The sequence below is a fragment of the Fonsecaea pedrosoi genome (genome assembly GCF_000835455.1).
Source record: "Fonsecaea pedrosoi CBS 271.37 unplaced genomic scaffold supercont1.6, whole genome shotgun sequence".
In the NCBI taxonomy this organism is placed as follows: Eukaryota; Fungi; Ascomycota; class Eurotiomycetes; order Chaetothyriales; family Herpotrichiellaceae; genus Fonsecaea; species Fonsecaea pedrosoi.
Genome location: NW_013550610.1, coordinates 1,070,438 through 1,088,940, shown reverse-complemented (window position 1 = coordinate 1,088,940; position 18,503 = coordinate 1,070,438). Strand labels below are relative to the sequence as shown.

The 18,503-nt window shown below is 52.8% G+C and overlaps 3 protein-coding genes across 3 annotated transcripts; all 3 read left to right on the top strand.

Moving 5' to 3' along the window:
- Positions 1-2,114: 2,114 nt before the first annotated feature.
- Z517_09280 (uncharacterized protein) lies at positions 2,115-2,756 on the top strand (the record flags this gene model as incomplete). Its single annotated transcript, XM_013425190.1, has 1 exon — positions 2,115-2,756. One exon carries the CDS (start codon positions 2,115-2,117, stop codon positions 2,754-2,756), a length of 642 nt encoding a protein of 213 aa, XP_013280644.1.
- A 2,921-nt stretch (positions 2,757-5,677) lies between these two features.
- Positions 5,678-8,197, top strand: Z517_09279 (uncharacterized protein; the record flags this gene model as incomplete). The annotated part of the gene is made up of 4 exons (XM_013425189.1): positions 5,678-5,856; positions 6,523-6,958; positions 7,077-7,269; positions 7,404-8,197. 4 exons carry the CDS (start codon positions 5,678-5,680, stop codon positions 8,195-8,197), a joined length of 1,602 nt encoding a protein of 533 aa, XP_013280643.1.
- An 8,322-nt stretch (positions 8,198-16,519) lies between these two features.
- Z517_09278 (uncharacterized protein) lies at positions 16,520-16,894 on the top strand (the record flags this gene model as incomplete). The annotated part of the gene is made up of 1 exon (XM_013425188.1): positions 16,520-16,894. One exon carries the CDS (start codon positions 16,520-16,522, stop codon positions 16,892-16,894), a length of 375 nt encoding a protein of 124 aa, XP_013280642.1.
- Positions 16,895-18,503: the final 1,609 nt, after the last annotated feature.

The following is an 18,503-nucleotide window of genomic DNA, read 5'->3' as shown; positions in this document are numbered from 1 at the left end:
TGCTCACGGTATTCGTCCTTCGGAACTGGCAGAGATTGGCAATGATGACACGTATCAGCGGCTGGAGTATTCAACCGATTTCTACCATCGACGGCGAACCAATGCACGTCATAGCCGTCCCTAGCGTGGCAAGCAGAGCAGATGGAGCAATGATGTCCACAATGTCGTCGTTTCAAATCAGGAGAAATAACAAGAATATCGGGACCGCGGCCAGAAATCCCAAGCTTACAAGAGCTTTAGGTCCACGTCTGTCGGTAGTGCTGCCCACCCATATTGCAATAGAAGCTGGAGCAGCCACGGGGATCAAGATGAATCCTGCACCTCTGAGACCTCAGGAAAAGACTCGGTGACTGAGGAATGGCAAGACGGCGTCCAGGGACGTGATCAGCGCGACCTGAGCAAAAGTCGCCCCGGGAAGCTCCGCAGCCCAACGTCCGCGAATACACTCCTGGCTATATAGGTGGCTCCCGCGAGAAGTCGAGGCATGAAGCATCACGTCTTGCTCACAGTATTTGAGGATCTCGTCCGCCACGGGTCTTTCCAAGGAAGACCTCATACTTCCCTCTGACCTCGAGTGCAAAGAGACACCACCAGAGAGACGGAAGACAGACATCAACGTGTCAGTCTCCAATGACTCAGCGCAGTTGGCACAGACAAACGACCTGGCTGGGTAAGCCATCTCCGAACATCTGATCGATCCCTGCCGACAACGGACAGAAAGAGATGTGGCAACAAGAGCAAGCTCAGGTCACCACCACTGAATGCGCACGCGTCTTCTGAGATCTTTGTGGTTCGACTGCATAAAGACTTTCCGTGTTACAGATGGCACCATTTTCTGCTCGTCAAAAGAGGTGTCGGTCGGTTCCAATGGGGGGCCGGATGGACAAAACAGAGACTCCGGTCCTTCTGGGTGGTGGCGGAACTTCGCCAGGCAAGCGGAAACACCTTCTATCACTGTCAGACATCCATTTGACAACCTGTTTCGAGACCAACTTGGCCTGATTTACGGACTCGACATGCCATCGATAGGCTCGACTCCCTCATCATGGTGGCAAAACATATCAGAGAACTTTCGCGAAACGTGGGACTTTGTCGTGTCAAATGGACTCCTCTGTGGTTACGAACTCGGTCCTCCAAGGCGTTCATCGTGGCCAGCTGCGCCTTGGCCACGTTCACTGACTCATTTCTCTACGGCGTGGTATGTGCATGGGCCCCCAACTTCCAACCATTTCATTGACGTGTCCATTGACGTGTCGCAAGGTGGTCCCCGTGCTCCCGTTTACCACTCGTGGAGCGAGTGGGCATATCGCCGAGCAGTGGTACGTTGAGATTCTTCAATGTTGGGCCCAGCTATACACCAAATGGCCTCAGTTGGCCCATGGACGTCGGCGCTGTTGGGTTGCTATGCAGGAGGGAGTCTGGTCACTTGCCCTGTCGCGGGCTATCTAGTTGACCGTATCGCTTCGCACGGCTATCACATTCTCTCTGCAGGCTATCACATTCTCTCTGCAGGCTACCGCATTCTTTCTGCAGGCTACCGCATTCTTTCTGCAGGCTACTGCATTCTTTCTGCAGGCTACCGCATTCTCTCTGCAGGCTACCACATTCTCTCTGCACGAGCCACTCTCTTTGGTGGGAAATCAACACCACTGGAATGTGGGAGAGTTGCTGATAATCTTGCTCAGCACCGTCCTCGTCTGCTCTCGCGCAGCTCCCAAACTACGCCCACGGGCACAATCTCTGGGCTCGAAATCCTCGGACTGGTTGGTCACCCACCTTTGGCCATGGCGGCACTCCCACGCCCCCTTCTATAATTCTGTCTTCTGAGATTAATGGGTGGCAGGAACAGGGAGAAAGACCTCGTCCCGGTGCAAGGCACTTACACCTCCTCCTCCTCGTCCTCCGATTGAGACCACTACCACGCATACATACCCCCTTAGTCCACAGGCGGGCGCACGTTGCGCCCTCTTCATAGCCGCCGTGCTCTTTGAGGCTGCCTCGACCGCTCTTCTATCTATCGGCAACTCTACAGTCTTACTCATCCTCGGGCGAGCGCTGCAGGGAGCCTCGAGTGCCTTTACAGGCTCGGCATCAGTAAAATGCAGAGACTAAACATGACCGCAGGCGCAGGAGCAGGGCAAGCCATCGAAGATGGGTACATTCTTGAAGACGGGTACATTCTCGGTCGAGAACTGCGAGACTATCTCAGGTCTCGCAGTCACAGGGGCAAGGGTCTTGAAAGATGGATGCAGTTGTATCAGAATGTCCGTCTTCCGCGAGCGGACGGCTGCCCTCACACCCACCAGCGAAACGGTCGGCAAGGACGAATTGGGACGAAATATGGGGTTTTGCAGCTTCGACATGAACCTCGCTGTGGTGCCATCTCGCTGATGGGAGGAGTATCGTTAGAGCATCGTGGGTACGGCGCAGTCTATGGTGTTGTGTTCGGCCTTCTCTCACTGGACCTCATTGGCGACTTGCGATCTCGGAGAGGAGCGTTACGACAGAGTCTGGAAAGACCCGAGGACGAGGGCTACTGGCAGAATCGCTGTTGGAGATCACGGTACACCTGTATCGTTGCCTCGCCTACGAAGTCGGACATTTCTGAACTGGAGCTCGCCTTCTCAAACATTCAGGACCTGGAAGAGACAGCTCAAGTGGACATTTTGGAGAATCGAGGCCCCAGTGAGAGATCCCATAAGCTACGACAGAGGATACTGATACTTCGAGACCTTCGTCTCCAGGTCGCACTCTGAGCAGCCGGGGGCATGTTTTGGCACGAGGCACGCAGTGGGCGTTGTCGGAAATTACCGAATGGACAATCTCCAAAGGGCGACAGCGTCGACGCCATATGCCTTCTCTACACATCATGACTGTAGCTAACGACCTTACACGGATTGGAACCACGGCATCCCTTGGAAAGAAACTGGCATTGCTATACTCTCCAGGTTCAGTATATACTGATGTTGTCTCTTGACACACCGAGCTCCCGGGCTTCCATCGACTCTTTGTGTACGCACCTTGAATGGAATCATACCCACGTCGTTGTTCCATCAAAAGCTGCTCTCCTGAACCTGGCCTTGAGTTGAAAGAGGACGCGGGATGTCGAGCAAATACTGCAGAAACTCCCTGTCATGATCAGCGGAGAGAAACTCAATGGCATATGTGTGCAGCGTTTTGACGGCAATGACCATCGTGGCTGATGATTCCAGTGCATGATAGCTGGTTGAACTGCTGCTGCGAACCCTCGATACTGTACCCAAGGACGCAAATTGCTGGTATTCGACTGGAGGTATCGGCCACGATGACGATGCCAGTGTGGCAAACTCTCCAGGTGACTTTGATGGGCCGTTCGCTGACGCTATTCGGTCCTAACTCTGTCCGAACGTGGAAGGCATTGTGACGATATCCCCAAGGGAAGATACGGCGAGTCTACTTTGATCACGGTGACACGTTTCCGTGCCCAATGCTCCCTCAGGACCAAGTATGCTGGGTCGCACGCAACTATCCTGAGTCCCTTTGGGGTTTCAACAACAATATTCGATACGAGGCCTTCAAGGCGTGTTGTGCTGCATTGTGTTCGGCTACTGACTACAGCCACGTACAGCTGAGATCGGCGAGCCAACTTTACAGGCATTTGAATTCGTTCTCAATTCTTCTGTTACCACCGGATTGATATCCGGGAATGGTTCAAGCTACAAGAAGCACTGATCACACCTATAGGTTCCAGCTTGCCGTCCGTATGTTACTCTCGTCAAGCGTCCGAATCTTTTGTACGTGGAGAGAAAACGGACCGCGGTTTTCGGGTTTTGAGTCGACCACATTGTTGGCACTGTCAAAGCCCCAACATCGTTGTGGAGGAACACTGCGATATCAACCCCGTCCATCACAAGATTGCCGTGGCCATCAAATGACCATATTTGCGCCAGTGTGTCAGATCTCCTGGTCCCAATGGACTTCATACCAATTCAATTTTCCTCACAATGCTTTTGATTGTCTCACGCTTATTGTCGAGTCCAAGAGGGAGGGCACAATTTGCTCATGATGAGCTGGGAACAGGCTGTCTGTGCCCGCTGACGAAGCGATTCCAGCTGCTCGATGGTGGACAACAACCAAGAAGAGTACGATGTTGGACTCTGTTGTGCGTCGCTAAACAAGTGTTCCATGGTTCCAGTGCGCAGATGGCAGCCTGTGTCGCCGCAATGTGCATCATACGCCGTGAAGCCAGTGGGATCGGAGGAGTTGTGGGATCGGAGGAGTTGTGGGATCGGAGGAGTTGTGGGATCGGAGGAGGGAGGTATGGGAACCATGAAGGAGCCTGTCGAACAGTGTTGGAGCATCAACGGCATCTGCAGACGCCGTTGTGATATCTGTCAATGTCAAGATGTGCAGGTAATGGCCGCGCTTGAAAAAGTGCGGTCTTTCCAGGTTGATCGGTGAGAAAAGATAATGTGTCAATCCTGGACTCAATGGAAGATGAGAACGAGATGCAGCAATAGCAAGTCTCTTCTTCTTGTACCTAAACAGACGAGCGCTGATCGAGATGCGGGATGTCATGCGATAGGAGCGACGGATAGATGAGGGCGAGTGGAAATATTTTTACGTTAGCTGGGGTACACTTAAGTGTATAACTATAGTAATTCCTATGATCCCATCTAGATCAAGTAATGCGAGCCTGGGTTTTAGTTAAATGTAGCATGAGTGGCCATGACGTCTGGGCCTCACCATCTAAAGGTCAGCCCAATGAATCCCCTAAGTAGGTAAGTTTCGGGGTGTAAAGGTATGCCGAGCGAGATCGGAGGGGCGAGTGAGGTAAAAGGGGCGAGAGGCACCCCTGGAAAGGCTGGCTGCAAGAGGGCACCCAAGCCTTAATTCAGTTTCAGTTGGCCGGGCGGCTTTGCGGCCGAGGTCCGCGCAGGCTTGTCAGTGGTGGTGGTGGTCTCGCCAGGCCCAGCAGGATTCCAGGTGGTGGTTGGAACCAGGTGATTGTTGGAGCCCAGGTGGTGGTTGGATTCTAGGTGGTGGTTGGGTGGTATGGTGGGGTGCTGGCTCTTGGGCACTGACCTTAAAGTAGGCCCACGTCCCAGACCCGTACGCGCCCAGAAACAGCCCATCACCCGAAAATGATTCCCTTAATGATTACATGCCTACCTAGCTAGGTAATCTTAGGGCCTGTCTCGGATCTGTGATTAGGTCGGGTTTCAGCCAAGACCAACATTTAACCCCCCCAAGACTCACCTAAAACTCAGCTGAAAAGTGAGGGAGCCACAGTCGGGGCTCACCACCGATGGACCACGATGTTGTCCCGCCCATAAATGACAGCGGCCGGGATTGTGCAAACAGGACTCCTCTGACGCTTCGTGATACTTTCAAAGACCACCTTATCACCCCTCGACCCCGCCCCCGACTAGGCTCGAGTATCTCGCCGAAACGATGCCGCGGTTGAGTTTTCACTGCGGTTGAGTTTTCACCTCCACCAACCTGAAGTCCTCTGTTACCTCGACTTACGACTCACAGCTACGTCGGAGAAGAAGAAGAAGACAAAGGGATACAATATACACGCGCACCGCGTCTGAAAACCCCTCCGTCCGACAAATTCACCTCGATTTCAAAACCTCAGATTCGCTCTGCAGCCCCGACCTCTTCCAAAACGAAGAGTCAACATCATACTGACACGATGGACCCAAAGCATCACCAGAGCGCTCAGCGTCGCGACTCTGCGCTTGACATCGATAATCCTAGTGAGCCTGGTCGACGCCGAAAGGAGCGAACGATCAGCTACGGAGACGACAACCTGAGAGAGATTTCAGAGCGCCTGGTACCCTCGATTGAAGACGACTCTATCATATCCAAGACGTATGACCATCATAGCCGCTACCATAGCGCCACCTCTCCAGGCCTACAACCTCGCATCTCTCGTCCTCGACAACCCCGGACGCCCTTTATCTACACCTCCAACCGCACTCCTGACCGTCCTCCGCCTCTACCTCATGAACCTCCAGCCAGACAAGCCTCCACGCTGTCCGTCCTTGGCCCTCATACCAGACAGTGAAGCGATGGAAGTAGCCGACACTACTCAAGTTCCGGATGACGAGGAGGATGTGCACAGAGCAGGGCAAGTCGTGGACACATTCAAGGTGGAGACCGAGCGTCCGTCCCTTCCTTTACACCCCGATCAGACGAAACCTGTCTCCGTTAAAGGAGGACTAGACCTCCGTTAGCTCATCAGATGGAAGATCGACGAGGACGAAGAGAGAGCCCCAGAACGCACAGTGGATGAGTCACCGAACGACCTCTTGTGGATCTGCCCGCACCTCTCATCGATTTCGCCAACCGCCGTCCAGACACCTTGAGTCGTATCCTGAGAAGAATGCAAGGCCGTTGTGTCCAATACGAATACAACCTGGAAGAGCAGACAGGTGTGGCATTGAAGAGCCAGAAGGCCTGGAAGAAGTTGACTGCGGAGACAAACGCTGAGATCGCTCAGTACAACCAAAGCCTCAGAGATTGAAACAGGGATAGAGATGCTCTGGAGTCCCGTGTCGCCGACCTTGAAGCTCCGCTTGTCGGCAAGTCCGAGTCGCTGTCAGACGCTGTCAACTCCCTCAAAACCGAGACAACTGAGCGGAAGCGCCTTGAAGAGGTTGGTGACCTATGGCAGAGCAAGTCCGAAGAACAAGATCGAGCCATTCACGACCTACAAACTCATATCTCGAAACAAACCGCCGTACGAGCAAGTGCCCACAGGGGTCCTCCTGTCGAGTCATTCAGCGACCTCCATCCTCGTGCACAGCCTCCTTACCCTCAACCCCAGGAAGAGGGCTACGATATTGCTCGAGACCTAAACGACTACCACTCGCGACAACCTACCCCAGCCTCACGCTCAAGGGCGGCTCAGAGCCCTGCCTCCTCTCGTCCGCCTATACGGCCGATGAGCGTACCCTGGGAGGAGATCAACGTCTGAAGGTCCGCGAACCGCGAGAGCTGAAGGGTGAACGCGACAATTACCCACGATATCGCCAGCAGTTGGTACATCTCTTGAAGGCGAATGCCGATGATCAGTCTGGCGAAATCAGGGGCCTGAGTCGGCAGTCCTCTTTATTGCCTCCACTCTCGCCGGCGCAGCTCCCAATACCGCTGAGCAGTATATCCCTGTCTCTCAGTATGCCGACCCAGACAAAGTGTGGCGCTCTGCTGTCGAGGCTATCGAATATTTTGACAAAGTCTACGCTGAGCGACACCGCGACAAGTCAGCTGAGATCGAATATGGTAAGCTCTCCAAGAAAAACGATGAAACAGTCACAGATTTTGATGCGCGGTGCCGACGTCTCGCGGTGGTGCTCCGGACCAGGGTACAGAGTCGTCCCCCTCGTCGAACGATTAACCGATCCTCCCCATTGCAGAATGGCTTCCGGGTGTCACGGTAGTCACCTACATGGCGCCAAAATCCGTCGGTGCCTCTGACCTGGTGCCGATGGTGGAGTTCTTCGTTTCAGCAGGCGACCGAAAATTGCATATGCTTACTCGGGACGACCGTCTGACCAACACCTTGTCAAAACACGTCTTTCAGCCGTCATCAGATGATCCAAGAGCCTCGTCGGAGTGGCCCTGGTACCCGTTGGACAATTTGGAATTGGCATGTATGGTGTGGCTTTTGCTGAATGGGACGTTTTGCGACGAACATCCGCCTGCCCGAGAACGTCATTTCCGCGACTTCACACAGAAACTTGACGAGCGCCTATGGCGAAAAGTCAAGGGTTGTGAACCAGACTCCTACGACGACCTTGTTGACTACTACAAGAAGAAGAAACGCAAGATTCTCACCAGTGACTGGCGTAAGAAGACGAAGCAGTATCTTCTACCGCGACCCGTCGATAGGAGAGAAAAGGGGAAAAGCTCCAAGCTCACCAAGAAGGCTAAGTTGTCAAATAAAAAGGTCTCTGGTCGCAAACGACCTTCCTGGGCGCCGAACATTAAAGACGCTCAAGTCAAGGCTGGCCTTCAGGTTCGAAATGCCTGTCTTGACTGTGGCGAAGTCGGATGCCGACCAGGTCGTCCTGAATGCAAGCTCACCAAGCATTATGAGAATGTCTCTGCCGTGCAAGAAGACGATGGAACCTCCGACTCAGAGCAGTCCTACGTACCCTGTTTTGAAACCGAATCTGACCATGACTCCTCTGATGAGTCTTTAAACTAGTCGGCCCGAGTGGTGAACGCGCTCGCGACCCGGGAAAACCATTGCCAATGCGTGATAAAGACTAATGCGATGCCATCGTCTCCCTGAAGACGACACCACCGGTGAGACGATTTCCTTTATGGCCCTTGAAAAGGTTGATCACATTGTTCTTGACTGTACGGTGGGTACCCCTTGTCCAGGAGCGACCCAGATGATTAAAGTCCCCTTTACTCAGACCCATTGCGCCCCTGAGGACTATTACTAGTACTGCCATGATTGATACTAGCGCTACCAATTGCTTCATCGACAAACGTTTTGTCGGCCCAAGGCCTGGAATCGTTCATGACTCGGCTGCCAAAGCCTCGAGCAGCGTCTGTGCCCGATGAGAGTAAGTCAAGAATCTCACTTGGTGTCGAACTCGATCTGGATTGGACAACACTGCGAGCGAATCGTGTTTCTGGTCGTATCCCGATTGAACTATCCCATGATCCTTGGTATGCCCTGGTTACAGAGGCACAACGTGATCCCAGATTGGCGAGCACGATCAATCACTTTCTCTCCCGCTCGCTGTGATGGAGCCTGGTTGCCCTGCCAGGTGGAATGTGGCCTGCAGATGGAATGTACCCTGCCAGATGGAATTTACCCTTGCAGATGAGATGGAATGTACCCCGCCAGGTGGAATGTTTTGCCAGATGAGATGGAATGTTCCCTTCAGATGGAATGTACCCTGCCAGGCGGAATGTACGCCCCTAGATGAGACGCATTATGCCCTGCTAGATGGAATGGGCTCTATTAGATGGAACGTTCTCTTCAGATGGAATTCACCCTGCCGGATGAGATGGAATGTTCCCTTCAGATGAAATACACCCTTCAGATGGAATGCGCCCTTCAGATGGAATGTACGGAGTACAGCTCCCAAGGTCCCCCTGCCACTCTGCGGAATGTCATCATCGATGGAGTCTCCTGTGGACCCATTTCTCTTACTGAAATTTATGAGTCTCTTACCAAAGGAGAGCAGCTTTACTGTGTCGCCTATCTACCACAGTGCTACGATAAGGAAGGAGATGGAGACCTTTCCTGCTGTGCAGTCAACCCAGAGGATTTTGATACCTTCGTGAAAGGGAAAGATTACGGTTCCCCGACAGACAAAGTACCTCGATGCTACCACGATGAGTGGGAGTTGTTTTCCAAAGAGAATGCTGATGCTCGCTGATGCTCTTCCGCCGCACCGCCCCGGCCTTGACCACCAAATCAAGCTAACAGAAACGGTCCCTCACAAGCTTCCGCATGAAAAACCCTTGGCCCAAGACGAGGTTAGAAGGTGAGGCTGCCCATAAATACATTCAAGAGCACTGATCCAAGGGATATATTCGACGATCGAACTCAAGTCTTACTTCTCCCATCATATTGATAAAGAAGCCCGGAGGTGGCCTACGGTTCTGTATCGATTACCGTGCATTGAATGCCATTACTGTCAAGACTCGCGACTCAATCCCGCGGATGAAGGATACCCTCAACCGATGGTGTAACGCCAAATATTACACGAAGCTGGATATCATTGCCGCCTTCAATAAGCTACGCGTCAAGGAAGGAGATGAGTGGAAACCCGCTTTCACGACCACGTTCGGCTCCTTTGAATACCTGGTGATGCCCTTGGGCCTATGCTATGCCCCGTCAGCCTTTTAAAGGTACATCAACAAAACCCTACATAACCTTTTGGATATCGTTTGTACGGCCTATCTGAACGATATTCTAGTTTACAGTCAAGCACTGGAAGAGGATATTAGCCATGTCAAAAGGGTTCGGGTCAAACTACGCGAGAAGGGCTCCATATGGACGTCACAAAGAGCGAATTCCATGTCCAGGAAGTCCAATACCTCGGCCTTGTCATGTCGACGCAAGGCATTGGAATGGACCCAGACAAGGTCAAGAACATCCATCCTTGAAGGGGCCACTCCACGCATAGTAAAGGATATTCTATCGTTCCTTGGATTTGCCAACTCATATCGAATGTTTATCGAAGGATTGAGTCGAATCGCTCTGTCGATGACAGCACTGATAAAGATAGATATCCCCTTTCATCGCACCGCCTCCTGTCAGCGAGCCAGGGAGGCCTAGTCATCTAGAAGACCCGATTGGGTATTTTCCCCGAAGTGGAAATTATTCGGTTAACCTTTCCAACAGGTTAGGGCGACAGTTGACATCATCATGACGACTGTTCATGCAGGCGGCTGCGCACGGACCCTCAACTGTCGGAGCTGAACATTATGCACGTGCGCAGACCCCGTGCACTGACCATCCGACTCCAACGTGGAAACCTACCCGGAAGTGGACTCGTCTGATCTGGTTGTGGCCGGAGCTCCGGCCTTTTCTCAGATGCACAATGGGGTACTGATGCCGGTTACCTTCCTTTGGAAGAAGATGACTACTACCGAGTGTAGCTACGAGATCTACGACAAGGGGCTGATGGCCATTATCCGAGCCACAGCCTCGACCAACATCCTCTTCACCTGAAGGGGAAACATCCACACCAAACTGCAGCTGCCTCGCCTAACAACGACCTTCGTAGCGAAGGCAAACCGTACCTCCGTGAAAAGAACCACAACAAGAAATGGGCAAGAGGGGCTCAAGAGGCTCCAGACAATCACTGCCACAAGCACACATATCCTGAAGACAATTGCCGCAAGTGCATGGGCAGGCCAAATCGCCGAGATCAAGATCGGAGGGTCGGTCGGTCAGAGGCCAAATACAAGCATAACCTCCAGAACAAGCTGAGCGGCCACGCCGCGACCTTGGCTCGCAAGGCTGTCCGCAATGAAGTGGTCGACGCCATGGACGGCCCTTTGGCTCATGTCTCCAACACCTCTGAAGAGGAGGAAGTCCGAGACGCTCTGGCTCGGATGTCATTGAGCGTCCCAGCCTCGAGCTCTTGCCCCTTTGCCCTCTGCGTGCAGACCTTCTTGAGCCCGCCCGACTACTCTCCTTGGAGGAGGAAGATTTAGCCTTAAGGGCGGACCTCAGACCTGGCCAGATGTGGGGCTGACTCGATGCTTGCTTTTTCCTCTTTTGCCATCTGGATTATAATGCAGCAGTACGCGAAGAACTAGATGAGGGAAGAGACGATGAGTGTCGGAGGCATTTTGTCTTCATCCCTGTACAACTCTGGGCCATGGATCAGCTGGCTGCTGTCGTTGCCCGACCTCTGAAGAATGGCGACCTGGGCTCGCCAGTGTTGACCCAGCGAAGTCCATTCAGGTGCTATCCGACCACAGAACCTTGAAATACTTCATGGCAACAAGGGAGCTGGACCGGCGACACGCTATATGGGCTGAATTCCTGTCCGAATTCCACTCCGAAACCAAAGATCGGCCTGGTAAACAACGTACAAAACCTGATGCTCTTACCCGAAGGCCCGGAGATACCCTACAAGGACAACAGGATCTCTGAGTTAGACGCCAGCACCAAGTGATATGAAAGCCTCATAATCTGGATCCTCCCTTGCGGAGTAAGATATCTCCCGAGCGTCTCTCCCTCTTGTGCCAAATGGCCGCAGACCATGTACATTCCGAGACTCTCCCTGACCTGATTCGACAAGCCTATCTGCGAGAAGAGAATCTCTTACAGAGCCGCCGTCACCAGTGTGCAGTGAACAGTTGATCGACATTCCATCTGGCTGACATTACATTTGAAGGGAACATTTCATCAGGCAGGGAACATTCCATCTGGCAGGGAGCATTCCATCTGGCAGGGAGCATTCCATCTGAAGGTCACATTGCATCTGACATTCCATCTGACATTCAATCTGGCAGGGTACATTCCATGCGTTGGGGTACATTCCATCTGGCAAGGTACATTCCATCTGGCAAGGCACATTCCATCTGGTAGGGAACATTCCATCTCATCTGGCAGGGGACAGTCCTTCCGGTAAGGTACATTCCATCTGAAGGGAACATTCCATCCGGCAGGGCACATTCCATGTGGCAGGGCAGGGTAACGGACGCGGTACACACTGCTCTGGCACGATCCCTGGCAAGAAATTCGGTGTCACCAAGAAGGCTAATGTCTACGCCGTGAAGGTGCTCAAGTCGAATGGGTCTGGCACCATGTCCGATGTTGTCAAGGGCGTCGAATGGGCTGCAAACTCTCTCTCCGAAGCCGAGGCCGTTACACAGGAGGAAGTTAAGGGGACCTAACTCTCCGAGCTATTCAGACAGCGCTACGAGAAGGCGGTACTCTCGAAAAGCTTTCAACCGAAAGAAAGGATCTCCCTCTTAGACTGGAGTCTCTGGGACAACTAAGTCCTCTACCGAGGGAGACCCTGGGTTCCTGATGACGACGAACTACGGTTGGGGGTCTTTTAAGCCTTCCACGATAACCCACTCGCAGGCCACCGTGGTAGGAGCAAGACTTTTGCCAGCCTGTCCCGTGTCCACTACTGGCCCGGGATGCTTGAAGACGTCCGCCGCTACGTCAAGAATGGCCACGTATGCCGCCGCTCGAAAGCCAATCGAACTGCCTACTCTGGTACCCTGATGCAGCTACCTATCCCTCTGTTACCATGGCAGGAGATTGCCCTCGACTTCATCGTTGAACTCCCGGGAAGTAAAGACCTTTTGACTGAGTCTTTCCCGAATCTCCCGGTGGTGACGAGAGGTCACGTCCTCAATGTGACTCCGGCTTGTTAGGCGCTGCAGCCTGGAGCCTTTGCGCTCCGTGGAGGCTCGCGGTTTACGTCGACGATCCGAAACCTCCGTTTGCAGTGGATCATTATTACCGGTTACGTGCTTGGAGGGACTACGGTGAGCTTTCCATTCACCTTTGCAGTAACTTGGTTGTAACGGATCGATTCTCCAAGTGGAGATATTATATCCCCAGTCTCAATATGGACTCTCAGAGCGTGGCACGGCTTTTCTTGCGAACGGTTATCGCGAGGCACGGCATTCCAGAATATAACACGTCGGATCGAGGACCTCAGTTTACGTCGGTGGTATGGGTCGAATTCGGTCGACGCCTCAGAATACGCAATCGAATGTCAACTACCATTCATCCAGAGATTGATGGTCAATCAGAGAGCTCTAATCAGATGATGGAGCAATATCTGCGTGCCGGCTACAACTACCTGCAAAACGACTGGGTAGACTGGTCACCCCTGACAGAATTCGCCGCCGATACTCAAGACTCTGAAACAACAAACGTGTCGCCATTTTACGCAACCTGTAGATTCCACCCACGATTTGGTATTGAGCCCGTCAGCCAACGACCATCAATGACGGCCCCAGAAGCTCTTGCCACTGAATTAGCTGGTCAGTTCGCTGAATGAATAAGTGCTGTTCACACCACCCTGAAAGAGGAGATGGCATATGCTCAGGCTCGCTATGCGGAATTGCCGATCCGAGACCGCAACGCCTCCCCAGATTACAAGGTCGGAGACAAGGTTTGGCTGAAATGATTGCGTGGAACATTCGCACTGAGCGCCCATCAAAGAAGTTGGACGCGAAGGAACTTGGGACCCTTCGAGATATCAGAAGTCGTCAGCCCCCGATCTTATCGACTCAAGCTCCCATCGAGCATGAAGATCCACGATGTGTTTCATACAGGCTTCTCCACCCAGATACGAACGACCCATTACCGTTACTGGGTCAGTCTCATCCTGCTCCTCCACCTGCGGTGACAACCCGAGACGAGGAGTAAGCAGAAAGAAGAATGGGAAGTCAAAGATATCCTCAACTCGCGTTAAGACAGGACGACAACGGAGGCTGTGGGCTTGGGAGGATTACGCAAGATGCTTTGTCGGGCCACCATCACTCTTCCCTTACGATCTTGTGTGAACGAAGTACGAGGTGTGTACTTGGTCAGTCAATCAATCAGCAAAACCGTCAAACCACCGATCCGCCCATCTGCCGGCCGTATACCTCAACCAATTCCGGTGCTGTCGTGGCGGTGTATCGCTCAGCGGCCTTTCAGACATTCGCAGTCTTGTCTCTTGAAGGCCAGCTGGTTTCAAAACAGCATCAACGTCTATGACTGATCCGATTCACGTACCGTTACAGCAACGCACACTGTCCACCACGGAGGAACGGCAGTCTCCAGTACTGCGCGAGCTCCGAGTCGTGGTCGCCCAGGCCATCGCATCCGAAGCCCGGGTCCGAGTGTCTTGGTGCATCTCTCGCCCAAGCGGGTGGGTCTAATACCTCCATGAGGTCGGGGTATCTCTCAAAAGCTTGCGGGCAGATGCTGACGGAGGGTTGGTCTGAATTTAGCAGTGCGAAGAACGCCTCAGGGTCCTGGAGTACAAAACCTACACCGAACCTAGCTGGCAGGACTGGACCTCTGTGCTATCAGCATGCGACGAACTGATCAGAGACTTTCACGAAGCCAACCAAGCAAATGCAGGTCCCCCGTCTCCTCACGAGTCCGATTTCGAGACGGCAACAATGAAAACTGTGGACATTGGTAGAGAGCCCAAGCGACGGATCAGAGGTGTCGAGAAAAGGAAACAAGCGCAGAAAGCATGACTACCCTGTTGAAGAAAGACACGTCTTCGAGGGCGAAGACACCGTTTCAGAGGGGGTAATGTCACGGTCGCATGCGACGTCTGGTCAAAACATACGTTGCACAGTCACATATTAAGGCCACATGAAATGGGCATGACAGCATCATCCTGGGCAAATCGAAATATGGGGGCAACATTCTGACGCCGCACAACAGGACAAAAGTCTCGCCATACCGAATACTGAGGGAATATTTGGTGGATGGTCAACCATGTAGCTCCCCTGCGTATTGCAGACCTGGTTGACCTTTCTCCCTCGATCAAAGGCAAATGCTTTTCGTGGCCTTGATTCATCTTCTGTGTCGAGCCGACGTCTCACTCCAGTTTTCGCAAAGACCCTCCTCTCCTTCAGTCGCCCTAGTGGCGGATTTCGATTTATCTCACCTTGTCACGAACGACCGCAAGAAAGCAGCTCACGAGAAGCGCGCCAGATCTACCAGACGTCCTTCAGTCGGACACGAGACTTTTATGCATGCTGAGCATCAAAATATTACCCATCTTTAATGGCAACCCAGAAGATCGCCAACATACACTTACAGGGGTTCGCCCTTGTGCACAAGCTCATCTCGCGGTTGCCAAATCGGGCTGCCCTGTTTATCTTCATACTTGGTTGGGTCGCAACGTGGTGGTATCTCTTCGTCAGGGCTGGTGCACTGACGACCTGCGTCCATTGGTAACCGGTGTTGATGAATATTTGTCACTGACCGACGGTGAGATGTTGAGCAGGACGAGTCCGCATCAGTGTGGATTGGACGGGCGTCACTGCCGTCCTTGAAGGATCAGATCTCCTCTTTCGTTGTCCGTCCAGCTGTTCGAAAGCCATTCGTACCAAAGCAATCACCATCAGCGACCAGACCGTTGATCATCGCCTCTTCGTCATTAGGGCGGCAAGGTCAATGGTTCCTCCCCCGCCTATCGATGAGATTCATTCATTTGTGGCGCTGCCATTCATGCTGGCATATTTCAAGATTCTTATGGTGGCTGCGGCCTGCCCCGTCGAGAGGGAGGGTCCCCAAATCTTGCCGGAGATTCGTGAAACGGTATCGACAGCCTCAGTTTTGATTCAAGCTTTCCCCTCTCATTTCCCTTGAGATCAATACCGTGTAATTACAAAGACCCTCGTTGGAAACTGCTGACGGCGTCCTTGATTGCGAGTCCGCTTCTACCATCGATGACGAAGTCGCCCTCTGAATCTTTCACTATCATCCTTACCGCGGTCTCGATCCATGGCACACTTATCTCAGACCCTCCGGGTGAGCCCGCGTTTTCGAAACCCCTAAGGATATAATTTGTGCCGTGTCAGGAGAACTCCTCCCAGCTGGCACCCTTACAGCCGGCGTATATCGGTCTTGGATCTGCAACACGCACAGAGTGAGACTGAAGAAATATCGCTACTAGACCGTGTGGGTTCTCGGGGTCTGGAATGGTGCACTGTGCAACGTCCTCGAGCAGCTTATGTCCACGGGGAAGATCGAACGTCAACTCGTCCTCTCGATCTGGCTCAGTATGGTGACGGTTCTTCGTCGTTAAACAGGCCCGCCATTTTTACGAGGGGGACACGTCCAGCACTTGCCGACGTATTACCTCTCAAGTGCCTTGGATCTCGGTGTGGCACAGGTCGCCCGCCACCGTACCGGTGTCTACCTTCATTTGCACCAGTATATATGGCCGATACCGTTATTGCCAGGCTCATGTACACTCGGTCTCCAGCCTTCATACTACCAGGGCCTGCTTCTTGGTATTTACCACAACGGGGTACTTTGTTGGGGGTTGGTGACCTTCTGGAAGTCCAGATGTCCAAGGTCCTGGAGCAGTCGCAGGATGAACCGCCTACGATTCCAACTCCATTTATCGACGGGTCGCTAATACCCTTGGAATGGCCATTCCAGTTAGCTGGAACTGCCGGTCTAAGCATCCCCGTGATTGATGTTCTTAGGTTTCAGCCGTTTTTCGATGGCGAGCGGGCTATACCCTTCGTTTGGAATCGAACCTCACATTACTCCTACTCTGCCCTTCTACTTTCGAGTTGGTCGGACCATGGAGGATTGACACTGAGTGGTTTCACGTCCAAGGCTGGTGTCTGGCAGCAGGATGGAACATGCACGGTCGAGCTCATAAAGGTCGAACCAAAGTCGAAGCTCGGCAGTCTCATCACTTTCAAAAATTGACACGGTACATTACTGAATCCATGAAAAAAGGGTGTTGACAGGGAAAGGACTCATGAAAGCTGCCTCACCTCGGCTCGACTCCTTTTCAACAGAAGTCTCCGGTTCATCTAACAAACCCTCGGAAAACGGTATCAACGGGCTCGGAAGCTTGCCAACCAGACATCTAACCACTGGAAAGATCAAGGGTTTTGTCTGATTGTGTTTTGAAAATGATACCCATTGGCACTGTGGCAGGTAAAGTACAATATCGTGAGGAGATGGATGCAGCGTTCCTGATGCTCAAGGTGCATATTCCGGGTAGCCTCGAACCCGAGCGTGTCGGTCGCCACGGCGGCGAGATGGTGATTCCAGATCCACCTGGCACTCTCTTCTGTGGCTTCGAGGCCGATGAATGCGCCCCTTTTTCGAAGCGGCTTCTTCTTGCTCCTTGACGGGCGTGGACATTGCCGTGCAAAGAATGAGGAAGTGCCCGTCGCGCAGCTGCGTCGTTGGATGCTTCGACTTCCGTTGCGCGCTTGTGATGCGGGCGTGTCCATTGCTGAGAGTTTTCTGTTCTGCTCCCAAGCTTGATGGGACAGACCATTGGGAGAGGACCTTGATCAATTTCTTCTTGATGGGATAGACCTTTGGGGAGGACCTTGATCAATTTCCTTCTTTTTAGAGTCATCAATGTGGCCTGGGGGAAATGAAATAATGTTGTCTGTCGCACGTGGTGACGCTTGTTACCGACATCTCGGAAGAAATGGCTTTCCCATGCGTCCACGGCTGATATGGTCCTTCGGAACCGGCAGAGATTGGCGATGTTGACATGTATCAGCGGCTGGAGCATTAATGCCATGAGGGCTTGCTTCAGGTTTGTTTTTTCCCTTGTCATATGTTGCAGTCTTCGACCAGTGCTTACACGTGTTGTTCTCTAGGTCGAAGCATCGAATCTAAACTGCTTGCTCCTCGAGTGGATATGCGACTCACTCAAAAGCCCTTGGAGCCATTGACCGGCGATGGTTCTGAGCCAAACGATGAAAGAACAGCTGTTTATTTACCGCCGCATTTTGAGCCGCGAAGCTCCACCACGCGCCCCATGGCCTGAACAACTTCCCCCAACGGCATGGTTGCGATGGCGGTATGCTCGCCGCCACAGTGAGGGAGTTGTCCCAGATCCGAGCGTCGTTCTAACCTTCATGATCCGAACGAGGTTCTCGACATTTGCTGGAGTCTGATAGCCTACAATCAACCCGGTTTTCGCGCCTCAGCACTCTCATGATACAAGGAACAAAGTACAATGATTACGAGTCTTGGAAATAAATGGTATGTGCCGGTGAGCTTCTCCTGTGTATACTGGGGTATTCACTCTATTCACTCTTCTGTCCTGCACACAGACTGAGAGGCCTCGCTCGCACCTTGTGCTGGTCGCACTTGCGGGGAGCGGAACAGGGCCATTGATATGTTCCTCGCCATGGGGTGTCCAGGTCTGACTGCATTTTGCCACGATTTCTTTTGAATCCTGCCTTACGTCGCGAGATGTTACTTACCCGCGTCGGTACCCAGCAGCAAAGCCTGCGACGAAAGCGCGTGCAGGACGGTTGGCCCATCAACCCTGCTTCGACTTTGG